Consider the following 17,744-nt stretch of genomic DNA (forward strand, 5'->3'; position numbering starts at 1 on the left):
CAGCCCGCCTGCCCACCTCGAACTCCTGCAGGGTGACTGTGCCCTCAGCAATGAGCTTGTCTGCGTACTTCTTCAGCACAGGCACCTGCCTGTGGATCTGTTTGTACATGAGCGGCTGTGTGAACATGGGCTCGTCCATCTCATTGTGGCCACGCCGACGGTAACACACCTGCAAGGACAGCGTGAGGAGGGGCTCAGGCCATGCAGGCCTAGTCACTGCACAAGGGGGAGGCGGGCACGGTTGGGGGTGGCTGGCAGAATACACCCTTCCAGGCCCTTAAAAGCCCCCAACTACCATGAACCACTGAAAGCCCCACCTCCAATTCAAGCCTTTGCACAGACTCTCTCAGTGGCAGTAAACCTTCCAGCCAGGAAGCACTCCCAGCCCTCGGTGCCCACAACACCGCAGATGCAGCCCAGTCGGTCACGCACACCCCCACCTCGGTCCCAGCCCCAAACCCACCAAGTCCACCACAACGTCTTTGTTGAACGTGTTCCTCCACTCGGCTGCCACACTGCAGACGTATATCACGGCCTCTGGGTCATCGGCGTTCACGTGGAAGATAGGCGCGTTGACCACACGGGCCACGTCGGTGGGGTATGGTGAAGAGCGGGCCATGCGGGGGTCTGTGGTGAAGCCGATCTGCAGGAGTGGACAGTGCCTCTGCAGAGCTACACAGGCACCGCCCACTGGGAGACCAGTGGGTCCAGGAATTCGGGGGGATCTCTGCCTTGAGGTTAGGTGTGACCAGGAGGGACATGGCACAGGAAGGATAAGAATAAAGGGCCCCTCAATCGGGCACTGCAGCAGATCCTACAGTGATGGCAGCAACACCAAGGAAACCCTGCCTGTGCTTTTGTCCTACATTTCATACAGTGGAAGAGCACAGGCCTGGCTCGCTGCCACGCCCCACAGTGGCTATGCGTGCAGTGCTAAGCCAAGTGCTCAATTCCCCAAAGCCTCAGTTTCCTTGTCTGGTAAAAGGGCTCATTAAATACCACTTCACAGGGTTATTCTGTGAAAAGTAAGTGACTTAATGCAAATAAGGCAATTAACTTTACAGGCTCAGAAGAGCTATTAGTGAGCACAGCAGCCAGAAGAGCAAAGGCCTGTGACAGCTGTGCTCCCAGACTCACTGGTTCCCGGAGAGTTAAAAGGAGCATCTAGTTTCCTGTCCTGCCTCTGTACTAGTTACACCTGTACACCTTTGTCCTTGTAACGCCTCCATGGTGTGTGCATGTGTGTGTGCATTTACATGTACTGTATGCATACAGACACACACCAATTTCACAGACCAGGCTGGGGAGAGTAGGGATCCTGCCTGAAGTCACGCACTAAGGAGTGACATAGTGGTGGAAGTAAAGCCAGGATCATCTTGGGGCACCTGGGTGGCTCAGCCGGTTAAGTGTCCAACTCTTGGTCTTGGTTCAGGTCACGATCTCAGGGTCCTAAGATCAAGCCTCACATCAGGCTCCACACTCAGCACAGTGTCTGCTTGTCCCTCTCCCTCTGCTCTACACCCTCACTTGCTCTCATGCACTCTCTTGAATAAATAAAATCTTAAAAAAAAAAAAAAAAACTGGGATCATCTCAGACTTCCTGCAGAAGTGCTACCTGGAATTCAGGAAAGGGGGACACTGAAGAGGACTGCCAGGCAGCCCAGGTCCTCACCTGGTTGTTGACAACCACATGCACAGTACCATTGGTGGTGTAAGAGGGCAGGTCACTCAGGTGGAAGGTCTCGTACACCACACCTTGGCCAGCGAAGGCAGCATCCCCATGAACCAGGATGGACATGACCTGCGGGGCAGGATGTGAGACAGGAGGAATCTGAGCCTGGGCAGCCCAGCTCTGTGTCCTACAACGTAAAGATCCAAGCCCTATTTGTCAGAAGCCAGTACTCAGAGCCCAGGCCTCATAGTCCAGCCCTCGTAGCCCACCCCTAACAGTTCAGTTCCTCAGGGACCAGCCCTCAGAGACCATTACTCTCTCAGAGTTCAGCCCTCAGAGCCCATTCCTCAGAGCCCGGTCCTCAGATCCAGCCCCTCGGGGTACACCCCTTAGCAACCAGGTGGGTTCACCTTCTTGCCCTGGGCATCCCCTCGGTAGAACTGTTCTGCCTTCGTCTTTCCCTGCACCACAGGGTCCACGGCTTCCAGGTGGGAGGGGTTGGCCACGAGGGACAAAGTGATATTTCTGTTGGTGACCCGGTTGATCCTCTCATGGTACATGCCGAGGTGATATTTGACATCTCCGGAGCCCTGAAGGTGGAGGCAGGCACTGATGACACAGCCCTCTCACCGCAGACAGGCAGACAAGTAGACATGCAAGCCCACTGCGGGGCTGGGACATTCCCTGAATTCTGCTCCCTGGGAAGGCTGTGCTATTCCTAACGCTCACCCTCTTCTTGCCCTCACACTCCCACACACTACCCCTCCCTGAGAAAGGCAGGCATGTTCCCCTGGGCCTTGGCTCAAGAGGCCAGACAAGCTCCCTCATCAGAGCCCCTCTGCATTACCAACTACCATCCCAGAGTTAACGACAGGGCAAGCAGAGAAATGAAGGTGCTGTTAAGAAAAGAGGCATGGCCTCTGGGCAAATATTGGAGCTGCACCTTACCTGAGTCCTTACACCAAATAACAAATACTGTACACACAACAGGTGAACCCACAGTATAGCAGAGAAATCATATATCTTGTGATCTTGGAGTAAGGAAAGCCCTTCCAAACAATGTACAGAGCTCAGAAGGCATAAAAGATAAGGGAGCTAAAATTTAATAAACCTGCTGGGGTGGGTGCAGGGAAGCAAATCCATGCACAGTGTTAGGGGGGAAAGAATCAAGCTGAGAAAATATTTATAAGACAACTTCAGGCAAAGAGCTAACACCCTCAATATACAAGATACTATTATAAATCAGCAAGACAAAACCCCAAATCCCATAGAAAAATGAGCAAAAGCCAGGAAGAGGAATTTACAGAAAAAGAAATATACGTGGCTTAAAAACATGTGAAAAGATACTCAACTTAGTAACAAAGAAATATGTTAAAATACAAGCATTTTTGCATCTATCATATTGACAAAGCCAGAAAGATCTGACAGAGTAAGTGGGGACAAGGGCCTGGGACCCTCACACACACTGGGGGTGGGCTCACTGATGTCTTGAAGCTCTCGGGGGGGGAAGTCACTCTGGCCACTGCCCTCTCAGACACCATACAACAATGTACTCGCACATGTGTGAAAAGAAACTCATTCAGCAGCCTAACCGCCATCAACTGGCGAGGCGAACCCCCGCAGTGTGCTCACAGCTCGGGGGTCCCCCGTGCACTGCACAAGGCAGCGACAGCTCATTAAGGGAAAACAGCAAGGTGCCCAGTGCTGTCAGAGACTGCTCCCCCAGCCTTTTGCAAACAGGACTGCACCAGACAGCTGTGTGGGTGTGTGTGTGTACCTGTGTGGAACACTGGTGGAAGTACACACCTTAACACAAACATACATCAGCCACAGAGGAGCCTTCAAAGAGCAGGAGAGGGGCAGGGTCTCATGAGGGAAACACTCTCATCGAGTCTACTTTTTTTTTTTTTTAATAGTGTTCATATTTCTTTTCTGATTAAAAAAAAATAGTAAATACTTCTGTAAAAAATATCCTTTGACCAGACTTTTCAGTTTACACATGTCACCTCCGTGATTCCTCACCACCATCCTGGGGGCAGGGGTTTTCATCTCCATTTTACAGAAGAACAAACCAAGTCCAGGGGAGATGAAGGTGACTTCAGAGCGAGTGCGCTGATCTCTGAGAAGCCAAATGAACAGCATGTTGGGGAGATTCTGGGTTGGAAGCCAGCAGATGTGGATTTAGTCCCTGCTCTGCCTAATGTATGGGATGACCTTGGAGCGGCCAGTTGATGTGGTTCACTTTAACAAACCAAGCCTCTGTACTGGGTGCTGGAGGTTCAGGGACAAGGTCCCTGCCTCATCCTGTCACCAGCCTGGAGAGAGGAAAACAGATACACACACACGTGCACAGGCTGGAGAACGCCAGAAGAGAAACAGTACAGAGAGGAAGGCCATCTGCGTTCAGGCCTAGCGTGAGTGATCGCGTCAGGATGGTAGGTGTGCTTAACATATGTGCAGACCAGGAGCCGGGGTGTGAGCAAAGAAATGTTCCCTCTGCTCCGCAACAGGCACAGGAAGCTGTCCTGGGCAAATATATGAGTAAGAGACCCTTCTGGGCTGGTACACAGGACCTTTCAAACAGAATCAGACCACACAGCCAAAATAAATGCCTTTAGGCCCTCCCCTGCACCTCTCCGGGCCTTAGCTTCCCTAGCTGAAAATAAAGACACTGGTCCGGACTACCTGAGGGCTCTCCCAGCTGTCAGAGATCACAGTACTCACTCTAAAACACCTTAGGGACCTCACACAAACACACCCATTTTCTCCCACTTTCCTACATATCCATCCATCTCCAGGTCTGCTTGAGCCTAGATACTTCTGGTCCAGCCCCTCCCTAGTCCACCGCCCACATAAATGGGACCAGGGCTCAGCACCTACCTCATCTGCTGCCTCCAGCTTGGGGTCAAACTGGCAGAAGATCTGCTCCAGGTCCTTGCGAATCACGTTGGCCAGCACATTCAGCCTGCCCCTGGAGCCACAGGTGGTAGGACTCTCATCTGGCACAGAGGCCACCTCCCTGGTAGGCCCTAGCATCCCCCACATGCCTGCCCACCTGGGCTATCAGAATTAGCATGGGGGAGGGGGGCAGGGGAACCCTCTGTGTACAGCCCAAGGGAGGCCCAGCCTCTCGTCCATCTCAATCTACAAGGCCCATGAGTGATTCTAGCTGGCCAGCTCCCCCAGACACCCCTGGACCTCTCATTCCGACTGTGGGGGCCCTCATAAGCAGAAGCCACCCAGCCTCATGGCCACACAGCCTCATGGCAGGATATACACGCCCCCACTCCTGCCACCCACCCCTCCCTCCCTGCTGCACCCCATCTCCCTCCCCCCACCCACCCCCATCATCCAGAAGTGGAGCCTAACCCAGTACCCCAACCCCAACCTGCTAACGCATCACAGCTGCTCATACATGACTCCCAGCTCAGCCAGCAGTGTGTTGCCACAGGACGGGAAGAGGGAATTTGACTGATTCTAAGGTCAGAAGTTACGGGGGACCTGTCCAGAGGAGCTGAAGTCTAAAGGTAGGGACAGGAAAGCAGCCAGAGACTCTCTTGTCCAGCCTGGACTTCCCATCAGGAGACAGTTCATTCACGGGTGGGCACCAGGCTGACCAGGGCACAGGGGAGGACTCAGAGCTCACCCCCATACCCCACCAGCAGACACCAGCCCCAGGCTCCTGGCAGGCCACCCCACAGGTTGGGGACCCTCTCACATTGCACCTGGATGCCTAGACACCCCTCATGTTAGTACAGTCCGGGACTGGCCCACCCGTGAGCAGATGGAAACGACCATAGGAAATACTGGGGCTCTGCTTCAGGGACTGCTCAGCATGTCCACTTCCACCCCGTTCCCCAGGACCCCTGGCCACCCTGACTCGGGCCCCAGGCTGTCTGCTTCACTAGTCCACAGGCTCCAGCTCAGAGGCTGCCGGGCCAGCCTTCCAAGTCCATGCGCAGTCAGCTTGTAGCTGGGGGGAAAAGCCCTCAGCTCACCTCCACAGACCCCTTGTCCAGGGGATGCCAACCCAAGGCCATCTGCCCAGACCCGGCCCTCACTTTCCTAGGACACACCCCTCCACAGGAACCTTGAAAGGCACAATACACCACTTTTCTGAAATTCTGATGCTCCTGAGGACAGTGGCAACATGGGGAGAGAGAAACAGAGTCTGAGCAAACACGAGGAGTCCCTGCCTCCTTGCGCCCTTGGCCAAGTGCCTAACTCTTTGTGATGAGCAGGTTCTAGGGCCCAAGGACTGAGAACTTTTTAGGCCATCCCACCTCTCCCCGCCAGGTTCCACCCAAACTCCTGCTCTGATTTTCATCCCCTCCCTTCCACCTCTTTCTGCTGGACCTGGAGAACAGATAGGCTGTGGAGGAGCAGAAAGGGGGCCCACCTGTGTGGCATCCCTAGGATGACATTCTCGATCCCCATCTCACTGGATTTGTCAATGATGGTCTTGAGGGCAGGGATCATGACCTCACAGCCCTCTAGGCCAAATCGCTTCTCGGAGGACCATTTCCGGGCCAGGAAGTCTTCAAATCTGCTTGGGGAGAGGAGAAGGGAAAGAATGGAGAGAATGGGGCTCACAGGGGCTATTCGTGGGTGCCTGGGACAGAGGAAGTGGCAAAGTCACCTCCTTCTGCATCATCAGGACCTGCCATCAACAACTGCCAATAAGGAGCATAGGTCAGAGGAGAGGCTGGGCATCCTCCCAGCCCAAGCAAAGACCTCTGCCTGCACCCAAACCCATCTCTCACCTTCTCTCCCCCACCCCCAGCTCCCAGACCACCATCCTGCACACACACACTACACAGGGCTCCCTCTCCATGCTCCAAAGAACCCTGCACCACTCAATTCATATTCCAGCCTGCACTTCCACCAGGTATCCACTCTGCACCCGGCAGCTGAGCCCATGCTGTTCAGGGCCCTGCAGCCCAGTGTACCCAGCTTCAGATGGCCAGCAGGCAGAGCCAGGGGGCGCCCTGCCTGCAGGGAGGTGCTGCGATGCTCGCTCCATGGAGGGAAAGCTTCTTATCCAAACATTCCCACAGCCACTTTCTGCCCCTCTGCCCCTGCTGTCATATGCTCCTGGAGCCCATCCCTGCCCACCTGCCCCCCGTGCTCCTCTTATGGGCTTCCCCGAGGCCAGGGGACGAGGCCCACCCAGTCCTGACTTCCCCTGCCAGTGATCCAGTTTCTTAACCAGGGCCTGGGACTTCTCGAAGAGCCTGGAGCAGCCCCTCCAATCACCACAGCCACCCAGGGCAGGGCTGTGGGTCTGACCTCATGGAGCGCACCAGCCGGGCCAGCAGGGTCCGCTTCTCCTCACTGGAGAACTGCATCACGCCAGGCGTCTCGAACTTCTGCCGGATCCACTGGCACTGCTCCACGTCATTGATGAACATGAACTCTAGGCCGATGTGCTGGCAGTAGGTAGTCTGAGGGAAGAGGCAGGGACTCCACAAGGAGCCAGCAGGAGGGGCAACTGTTCTGAAAAGGCAGCACCCGCCCTCCCTCTAGTAGGCTCCAGAAAGAGCTCACCTCCAGGCGTCGAATGATCTCCCGCAGAGAAAGGGTATGTTCAGACCCTCCGATGAAGGTGGTCGTGGGCAGCTGGAACTCCTTATCTAAGTCAGCTTCCCGCAGGTCATAGAAGGCTGATGAGGCACACACACAGCCCAGGCAGCAGAGGGGAGGGGAGGGGAGGGGGGTCAGGCTGAGTGGGACCTAGCAGGACCCCCGGAACTTCCAACAGTGTCCCTGGTGCTCCCCCACCAGTTCGGGGCTTAAAGCTCAAGGACCCTATCCACAGGATCCAGGGAGGGCAAAAGTCAGAGGCCAGCCTCTACCACAAGGGGGTGCTGGGATGAGTCTCTGAGGTTGCTGAATATGGTGTACCAGCTAGGGATGATGGGGAGACAGTACAGGGAGGTAGATGGGCAAAGGGCAGAAGAAAGCCTCTAGGGCTGGCTGCTGAGCCCCAAGCTCCAGAGACAAGTCAGTTCCAGAGCCCCTCACTGGGCTACAGGTACCAGCTGGCTCTGGAGCTGCCAGAACGACAAGAACTCTCACCCAATTTATCGATGGTTGTGATTAAATCTGAGGGCACAAAGGAGTCCAGATCCGCATCCAGAATGCCCAGGGGGTCCAGCTGGGCCACATGGTGCCCCCGGATCTGGGAGAAAGGGAAAAAGGTTGGGGCCAGGCTGGGACACAGATGGACGGACTCTCACTAAAAGCCACGTTCTGAGCCCTGGCCCCTCATCTCCCACTTTAGAATCTCCACCTTCCACCTGTCTCCAGCACCCGGCCACTGCACAATTGCCCAGGCCTCAGGCACTAAGGCGGCAGGAGCTCAACCTGTTTCAAAGCACAACAGGCAGCTTTTGAAAATGAGGATGCATATGCAAAAGAATTAACTACAGTAGTACTGACAGTCACAAACAAATGTCCATCAGTAGAAGACTGTCATATGAATATGGGAAACCCAGACAAGGAAGTATGATAGAGCTGCTACGAGTAGTAAAAAAGGTCCCTTTCGGCTGCAGTGAGGTCATCTCCACACAATACCATTAAGCGAAAAAGCAAACTGCAGAAAAGGATGTGTGGCAAACTTGCCGTTATCTAAGAAAGAGGAGATTCGAGAAAATATACACATTTGCACTTATCTGTATATATGCAAATAAATATATGCATTAGACAAATACATCATAAAACAAGAAAAACTATTACTTGTGGAAAAAGGACAAAATAGGGTAGAATGCCAGGGCTAGAGGCCAGACTTTTAAGAATATATTTCGCTTCGAAGATTTGATTTGGGAATCTTGTGAATATTTTATATCACTATAATATAAAACAAAATTAAGTTTTAAAAATTAAAACAAAAACAAGTGAATTCACACATCCATTTTGTCACATAACTACACAATCGACTAACAGAATATCCCCGAAAGGCAAATAGAATTCCAGGAAAAAAATATTACAAATTCATTTCAATTACCAATCAGTAGGGGTTGTATTAAGAGTTATATCATAAAACTGTGGTGTACAGACTGTGGGAAAATCAAGTGAGTCATGGTATTGATGTCTTTGGGAACCTCTACTTTTGGCTTCTTTAAAAGACAGTGATGTAAGATTAATGGAGAGAAGAAAAAACCCCAAGTCCTGCATCTGAAGTACACGGAGGCATCAGAATAAACCCATAAATGTGTTATCTTTAAAAAAAAAAAAAAAGTACATAGTTCCTGGCTCTAACCACTAAAAGGGCCCAGAAGTCACGACCAGACCACGCCAGGGACACTCCCAGCATTCCCTGAAGAACTGGCTCATCCAGGATGGGGCAGAAATGCGCAAGACAAGCTCGGAGCGTCCCCTCAGACCAGAAAGCAAAGGGGTACTCCAACTACTGGGGAAGGGAATTAAGGACACAAGTGGACAATGGAAAGGATGGTGTCTGTAACAGATTAAACTTATCACATAGGTTTAAATTCATACATTCATATCACACTAAAAGGAGAAAAACCTTCCTGGACCATCTTCAGAGGACACCGAACACTTTCGAAAATCAGCCAATAAAAAGAAAAATCAAGCACTGATCTTGCCTTTCCTGTACCCTTTGCAGCTTAGGATACATGGGGTTAACAATGGAAGTTTCCCCTGATGGAAACATTTCAGGTAATAAACAAAGAAAGGTAGAAACGGAGTATGATCACCCTTTTTACCACTCCTAATGAATTAATGTGTCCAGGAAATAATTATCCAGAGCTGCCAACTGATGAAGTACCCATCACCACCAGGAAGCTGATTTTGAAACAAAAAAATCAAATCTATATTGGATAAAGCTTCTAGATGTAATTACCAATTTACAGAAATTACACGGGACAAAGGGACAGATGAAGTGACACCATGGGGATGCAATCAGCAAAATCCAGACTCAGAAAAACTCTACAGCACAAACAACCTGGTTTCTTACACACACACACAAACACTCACACACACACAATAAATAAATAAGTGAACGAATGAATGAATGACAAGAAAAACACGCACCCATACACACACAGAGAGAAAAACCAGAGAGGTATCTGGAGAGCACGAGAGACTTAAGAACCGCATCAGCTTATCACAACCTACGGCTTTATTTGGATCCTGATTCATTCAAGCAGTAAAATTGAAAGACAAACAATGTAAATACCAACCGGGTATCTGATGCCCCTAGGATTATTGTTAACATTGTTAGGGGTGATGGCGCTATCATGGCACATTTTGAAAGAGCCTTTACCTACAGAAATACATGCTGAAACCTTCGGTGAATGAAATGGTATGTCTGGGATAGGCTTCAACATAATCATCGGCCAACAGGTGAGGGCCCGAGGTGGTAACAGAGGATTAGAGACTGACCCTGTAATAGGGGTGGGATTTGCTATACAATTGAGCACCGTCTGTCGGCAGGTCAAACAAGAGCAAGGAGCTATAGCCGCCCTGGTAGGAAGGAACTCCCTCACATCAGGCACAGCCTTTGGCAGACTTCTACCCCATAAAAACACAGTAACAGGCCAGAATTCAGACACTGCCCCGTTGGAAGGACTCTCCCGGCATCGTCTAGGCTAAAGAACAAAGAGCCCCGAAAGAGCTGAGAACTGTGCTGAGAGGACAAGGCCCTGAGGCAGCACGAGGAATGTTACCCTGTACTTAACATGGAGTTTTCTGTTCTTTGTTCTTGGTTTTCAAAGGAAATGGTTAGATCATTTTCTGACTCATTCAGCCGAGAGGAACAATTATTACTTCTTTTGCTTGCAGGTGGCCTGTAATCCACAGGTCCTTAGGCCAGCAGGGTGGCCCAGCCCTGCTCTGCGTCACTGGTACCCAGGAAGTGCAGCTGCCCAGCCCCCTCCCCCAACCCAGAGGCAAGGCACCATTTCCATTGGCTAAGGCCTCCCCTCCCCGGCTCCTGTGGAGGCTTGGAGGCTTGCTGCTCCTTCCCAGGGAGTCTCTGCCAAGGGCCCGGAATGCCCTTGTCCCTCCTTCTGCAGGTCTGCCTGACAAGTTGCTCTTAGGAAATACTTTCTGCCACTGATTCCCAGAGAGATCCCAAATGATTACACTTGTTAGGGAGGGAAAACCCAGAGCGGCCTCTCCAATTAGTCCTGTTCGGTCAAGACCAAGACTATGGCACCTCATCAAGATGCTTTGTCAGAGCAGGGGCCCAGCCTGGGGAGCCCGAAGGGGAGAGCTGAAGTCTCCAGAACAGAGCAGCCGGTAGAGAAGGAGCTGTTTCCTGATATATCCATGTAGAGAGTGAGGCATCATTATAAACCTGAAAGTAAACCCTAAGTAAGCACCTGCTGTGTATCAGTCCCAGTCCTCCTGGAATGCTCAGTCAAGAAAACAGACACGAACAGGGTCAATCTACTCAATTTTCAAATCTTTAGCAAGACTGATTACTAAGTAAATCCTGTAGGTGCGTGGGGCATACAGGTGAGTGAGACAGCACTCCACAGGAAAGACCAGACCAAACACCAGGGCGTGGTTAGTGATATGGACAGTTACATGATAACGAGTCATGGGAAGAGCGAGAGCCACCTGACAGGACGACAGGACGCAGAGAAAGGCTCTCCAGAGGAGATGACTGGAGCTAAGTCAGCCCCCTTCCCAGTCAGTCCCCTTCCCAGCAGCACCTGGCCACACGCCAGAAGCCAGGTCTCCCTACCTGGGCATTCCCCGCCACTCACCTGGTAGGCCCGGATCAGAGACTGCACAGCCAGATGGTCTTCTACCAGCTTGCTGGTCTCAGTCCGACTGGAGACTGCCGGCCTGCTCTCAGGGAACCGCGGCTGAGCCGGATCCCAGGCGCCTTCCTCACTGGCTTTTCGGAAGAAGCTGTCCCAGGACTGGGCAGAAGTAGAAAGAAGAAAATGGTCAAGTCGGGGCCTGGGAGGAGTGGAAGGTGGCCCTGCCTGGGGGTTTCAAGGGGTGTTGGGTGTTCCTTCACCACTATAGCTCTTAGGGCCTTCCCAGGACTCTGCCGAGACCTCTTGTAACAGCCCAGGATCCCCCAACCCTAAGCCCAGATCTCTTCAGCTTGGAAGGGTGCTGGGGGAAGGCTCTAACTTGTGACCCAGGGGTCTCAGGTGTGAAAGCGGCTGGGGAACATGCCCTCACACACTGTGGGTTGGCAACCAGGCCCTCAACATCTTCAATGAATGTACCTTCTGAACCAGCAATTCTGTTTCAGTAATTTCTACAGATGTACTTGTGTGCCTGGATGTACGTGTGAGGATGTTCCCTATGAGACTGTTTATAAAAATGACAACATTAAAAAAAAAAAATCTAGAAACATGTGGCTGCCTCTGTCAGCAAAGCATGTGACTCTTGATCTTGGGTTGTAGGTTTGAGCCCCATGTTGGGTACAGAGACTACTTGAAAATAAAAATAAATCAAAAATAAAATTTTAAGAAGAATCTAAGTGGTGACCAGTAGGAAACAGGTTAAATAAATGATGGTACATTTCGATTCTGGGCAATTATGTGGCCTTAAAAAAAAAAAAAAAAGGTGCATTTATTACTATGGATGTAGAACATCACCAAGATATGTCACTGCAAAGTGAACCAAGCAGAAGGAGATGTGACTGATACCATTCATGTGGAAGCCAAAAGCAAACATGCATATACTCAAACAGCTCCGTGTTCCAGAAGAACACAGAAGTGTTTTTTCTCCACACCCTCATCTGAGAGAAGCCAGTCACACAAGTCTTTTGGAAAGCAATTTGGCAATGCCCATAAAAATGGTATCATGGAGCCTTCTGTGACCCAACTTTGGTGAACTGATCCCGCAGAGAGTGGTGCACACCCAAGATGACAAATGGACTAAGTGACGCCCTGTGGCACCGGCGGTGACAGCCAGGGACTGGAAATGAGTGAGTTGTCTGTCAGTGGGGACAGGGGTGGTACAGCCATGCCAGGGAACACTACACAACTGGAGAAAAGAACACTGAGCCCCTTGAGGCACTGACACGGGAAATTTCGACCATGTATGCTGAGAGAAGAGTGCCCGGCCGTCGTGTAAAGGGGTGAACTGAGTTATGTTTGCAATACATTTACTTACGGAAACTCGGAAAGGATACAGAAGAAACTAAGAATAAACTGGGGGACAGACAGGCGAGCACTGAGCAGATCAGGGATGGACGGGGAGGGTGACTTTTTATTACGTAAGCCCACACTTTCTGGTTTTGAATCATGTTATTACCTTCCTCGGAGGGTGCGTGAAGACAAGGGAGAGCAGCTTCACTTCTCACTCCTCGTTCAGTCATCTGATTTTTTGTGTTTTTTTTTGTTTGTTTGTTTGTTTGTTTGTTTTAGCAGTCAGCAGGTATTTATTTTATCAGCTCAGTACCTGTGTCAACACTTTTGGCCCTAACTACACAACAAAGAGCCTCCTGGGCACAGCACCCCATGACAAGGGGGCAGGGGTGGGTCTTGGACCACGTGTGGCTGAGCAGGACAGGATCGGGGCTTCCTAGGCCAGACTACCACCGACTGGCTGGGTCAGCAACGGGACAGCCACAGACCCTCCTCACCCAACACAAGGACAAGACTTTTATGAACGGGAACGCTGGAGGAGCTGAGAGGCAAAGGAACCTGCCCAGATCACAGGACAGGCAAGGTGCTTCTCCCCAGGACCCCCTCGACAGCCTGGCTCTAGAAGGTTCCCTCCTGCATGGCAGACAGGTAGGGGTGCCAACCTTGTGGACGCTCTGGGGGTTTTCCAACCAGGCGAAGTACATCTCCTCCATGTAACTGGAGCTGCCTCCACGTTTGCTGCTCGGGAAGGTAGCCGGTGGCCCAGACGACCTGCTTCGCCAGCCGAACATCTGGACATCATGTGGGGCCAGGAGCCTGGAGGCCTGCGCCCCAAGCCGGAAGGGCAGCAGTCTCAGCTGACTCATTCTGGACAAGGGCAATGAGGGAGAGGCATAAACCACAGGACCGGAACAAAGGCTCTGGCACCCGCTACTGGCTCCTCTGGCTTTTGTTGGTTCTACAGGGCAGGTGGCCCCAGGCTCAGCACCAATGGGACAAAAGAGACTAGGACAGGTGGCCAGCCCTCCTGGGGTCACTGCTTAGTGGGAGCTCCCAGCTCAGTCAACTTCACCAACAGCTATTCAACATCCCTGATCCCCAATCCTGCTGTGCCCCACTCACTCCAGCCCACACTCCCTCGCTGCTCTCCCCCTAAGCCTGATAGAGAGACAAGTACCTCACCCAGGCGCTGGCTCAGGGAGCATTCAGCCCAGGACCAGGAGCCCACTCAGAAGGTCCCAGGGTATGTGCGGGCACTACACTCAAGAAAGAGTGGGCCATACAGCTGGCCACCCTAAAACTCGAGCAAGGGAGTCCTGGGCGGGGGGGGGGGGGGGGTGCTGGTGTGTGCCATGCCTGGCCAGGAAAGAGCCTGAAGAAAGGGGTCTGGCCGCACTGTCTCAGGAAGCCTACGGCACTGCCAAGTCTCTGGTCCCTGTCACCAGAAGTGAACAGTGTCTTCCTCTGACTGCAAAACCAGCCCAGAAAGCCAATTATAGGCCTTAATGACCCCACTTCCTAGTGGGGAAAACAGAGGCTCAGAGAAGGGCAGGGGAAATATTGAGAGGCAGATCAGAAGCCAGCCCCATGCCCAGCTCCCCAGCTCCCAGCCAGAGCCACCCTCTCTGGCTCTCCTACCCTGCCCATAGTTTACACTCAGAACCAACAGCACTCAGGATAACCAACAGCTTAGGGGATCCGTACAGGCTGGAGAGGATGGAGAACCTGTAGCTCATCTCAACCCTTTGCCAGGAAAAACTCCTGAATAACCAGTTTTAAACACTAGCTTCCTCCACCTCCTCCTTCATCAGAGGACAGTTTTGAGGGCCTGAGAGCCTCCTCCAATCCTGGCAAGCCCTGGGGCTCCCTAGCCAGGCCAGACTAGAGTTGACAGGGCCCACTAAGGCCACTTCCTCCTATGCAGGATATGTAAAGTAGGACCTCTGTTCCCCTACCCCACCTCCACAACTGTGAGCAAAGCCCCCTCCTCTGCTCCAGCCGAGAATGGCCTGGACACAGAACAGCTTCCCTTGAATCCTCATTAACACCCTTCTGCCCAGAGAACCCTAGCCTTTGAGTAGGGCGCAGGACCAAAGCCACCCCACCAGAGGCCACGTAAGCAGGGGGTCCTGCTTCCCTTTACATAACTCAGTCCCAGAAAACATGCCTTCTGGGGCATAAGTGGCTCCCAGGTCCTACCTGGCCCTGAGCCAATACACCTAGACAAGGCTCCTCCACTCTACCCCTTTAGCTCAATCAATTCCCCAGAACTATCTGGTTGGCCTTCTACAAGCCCTTCCAGCCTGCTTCCTCCCCCTTTCCCTCCGAACTCACATGAAGCAAAGAGAGGAGGGTGGTCTTCTCAAGGGAGAAAGAGTAGGCTCCTCCAGGAAGCCAGGAGAAATCTAAACAGAGCAAATTAAAAAGCAAAAGTATAGTCCAGTGAAGGGAGGCAGAGGGTGGGTTCAGCTGGAACCTAAGCCCACAGTACCCCCAAGCTTCTCATGCTGAGCCCTGAAGCTTTGGGCTATAAGCCCAGCCCCACCAGCCAATGATTCCAGGCTCCACAGCAAGGGCCCCTAGGGGCTCGATCTCCCTGGAAAGCCTGGGCTCTGGGGTCAGAGTACCAGGGTCCCAACCCCTACTCTACCTCTGACTGTCCCTAGACAAATACAAGTACAGGGCTGACTGGGCCCAAGTGACCATAGGCAATGAGGGAGAGACACAAGACAAACTGGCCTAGGACATCAAAAGAATGGAAACAAGCCAGGAAGTTCTATCATCCCATTCTAAAGCAAAGGAAACTGGACACTAAGACCATTCATTGCAGGAATAAAAGAGCACACGGTCTGTGAGCACGGACTCTGGTGCAGGCACTGTGTTCACTCACCCCCTTAACAATCTCATGTGGTGGGCACTTAGAGTAGCCCCACCTTATAAAAAGGAAACTGAGGCACAAAGTGAGAAGGTGGCGAGTGATGGGGCTCTGTGTGGCTCCAGAGCCTGTGCCCTCCTCACTGCAGAGTCAAAATGTAAACCCAGATTTCCCTTAACCACATGCACTTTCCAACAAAAGTGAACTCTCTACCCGCAACCGCACTCACCCCCACCCCCACCCACACAGGGGAACGGGATGGCTCGGGTAGCAGTGACCAAGCCTGGCTGTGTCCAGTGGCCCTAGTGCAGGAACACTGTGTTTTACAAACACTGAATGGTCTGGAGCAGCTATTGGACACTGCTATGGCCTTCACCCAGGCTGGCAGGAGGAAAGCCAGCTGGCCACCCCTGCCCCCATTCTGGCAGGGCTTGAGGACCCAAGAGCCCTGGAGGGGTGGAAACAGAATCAACCCCAGCCAGAGCCCAAGCCAGCCCTGCCACATCCTGCCCATACAGGTAAAGGCAGTAGCAAAGAGTTAAGAGTCAGGCATCCTGTGAACCACCTGCCCAGCCCAGTCCCTGGTAGACAAATAGGTAGGTTGCTCTGGGCAGCTCTTGGGAGTCACCTTTCTATGGACAAGGTTAGTACTATCCCCATCCCCACCCCCACAACCATAGACATGCCATCCAGGAACCCTCCCACACACAAGGCCCTGTCCAGGCTGCCCTGGTGTGGACTGCCCTCCCCTATGTCCACTGCAGAGATGAGTTAAGACAGATCCAAAGAGGGGAAGGCCCTCCCCAAGACCTTGAAGCCAGGCAGCAAAGGAGGCTGGATTCACACTGCTGCAGGTGTACTCTGGTCCCACATTCTGAGATCTGGGTGGGCTTTTCTCAGGAATAAAACCAACTCTAGTTGGCTGAACCCAAAAGAAGGCAGACTCCAAGGTAAGGAGTAGGGCAGGGAGGGGTGTGCTTATTTCACTGGCAGAGACAGAGGGCCTGAGCTAAAGCTCAGAGGTTATAAAAAGTACAAAGGTAACCGGGACCTGTTCCAAGAGCCTAGGGCATGTGTAAGGAGGTGCAGGGGGAGAGGCCGCAAGGGCGGGCTTGGGCCCCTAGGTGGAGGGGGAGGGGGGGTCAGAGTGGGACCCTTAGAGTCTGGTTGATGCCACTGCACCCCGCTGCATCTTCCCCTCTCCCCCAACATCTCCCTGGGGACGAGAGAAGCACTTCCCAGGCTGGCGCAACCTCTGGCCCATCCTGCCTCTCTCAAGGCCTCAGTTTTCTCATCTGTAAGCAGAGACCATAGTTAAAGCAGTCTATAAGGGCCCGCCCCCAAGAGGTCCCGAGACTTGAAAAACTGCCAATGTGTCCCACCAGGTACATAACGCGGGACCCTCTCCATCACCAGCTCCGCAGCTGTCCGCAGGCCAGCCCTTTGAGAGGGTGAGGAAAAGCAGACGGCACCCCCCTCCCCCAAGGCCACAAAAGGCAGCCTGGTCATTCTATGGTCTTCGGACTGGAGAACCCACGCTGAAGCCCGAAACCCCACCGTTCACAAGGCTCTCCTTCACGCAAAACACTGCATTCACAGGGTCGAACTTGCGCGAACGGCTGAGGGTCCTTGAAGAGGCCGCGGCCAAACAAGGGCGGAGCCAAGGTCACGCTCACTCCCCCACCCCCGCCACCGCCGACGGGGCCCAGCTCAGGACCCCGGATAGCGGCTCCCTAGGACCCGAGAGCAGAGGGACCGCCCCCGAGAAGGCAGGAATAGAGGAGGTGCATAGACCCGGGGTGGCGGGGCCGCCGCGCTCACCCGGCCGGCGGGTCCGCGCAGCAGCGCAGTCCAAGAAGCCGCAAGTCAGGGGCTGCGCGCAGGGGGTGCGCGGCTCGCCCAGCCAATTACCTGGGTCACATGACGCGGCAGCGCCGGCCGCTCGAGAGCGCGCGCCCGGGAGACTCCGCGCGTCGTGACGTCTCTGTGTACGCCCCGCCCCTTCACCCGCTGGCGCTGTCCGCGGTGCTGACAGCCCAGGCACGCCCAAAGTCTCCCGGGCCCGGGAAGAGTGAAGATCCCAAAGACCACAGGGTGAGAAAACTCCGTATGA

The 17,744-nt window shown here is 53.1% G+C and overlaps 1 protein-coding gene across 2 annotated transcripts in view; it reads right to left on the minus strand.

The window, feature by feature from the left end:
* The window catches only part of OGDHL (oxoglutarate dehydrogenase L), a 26,291-nt gene extending 8,751 nt beyond the window's left edge, over positions 1–17,540 (minus strand). Inside the window, exons 1-12 of one of the 2 annotated variants that reach the window (XM_082718687.1) lie at positions 17,453–17,539; positions 13,419–13,623; positions 11,410–11,568; positions 7,751–7,853; positions 7,220–7,335; positions 6,962–7,116; positions 6,072–6,218; positions 4,553–4,643; positions 2,083–2,262; positions 1,673–1,801; positions 464–643; positions 17–169 (exon numbers count right to left, since the gene is read on the minus strand). In XM_082718687.1, coding sequence (XP_082574813.1) covers positions 17–169; positions 464–643; positions 1,673–1,801; positions 2,083–2,262; positions 4,553–4,643; positions 6,072–6,218; positions 6,962–7,116; positions 7,220–7,335; positions 7,751–7,853; positions 11,410–11,568; positions 13,419–13,622 — 1,617 coding nt within the window. In that variant the 5' untranslated portion in view covers position 13,623; positions 17,453–17,539. Of the gene's footprint in view, positions 1–16; positions 170–463; positions 644–1,672; positions 1,802–2,082; positions 2,263–4,552; positions 4,644–6,071; positions 6,219–6,961; positions 7,117–7,219; positions 7,336–7,750; positions 7,854–11,409; positions 11,569–13,418; positions 13,624–17,452 lie in introns of both variants that reach the window. The other variant, XM_082718688.1, reaches the window with a different exon arrangement.
* Positions 17,541–17,744: the final 204 nt, after the last annotated feature.

The sequence above is a fragment of the Mustela nivalis genome (assembly GCF_964662115.1).
Source record: "Mustela nivalis genome assembly, chromosome: 2".
Classification (NCBI taxonomy): Eukaryota; Metazoa; Chordata; class Mammalia; order Carnivora; family Mustelidae; genus Mustela; species Mustela nivalis.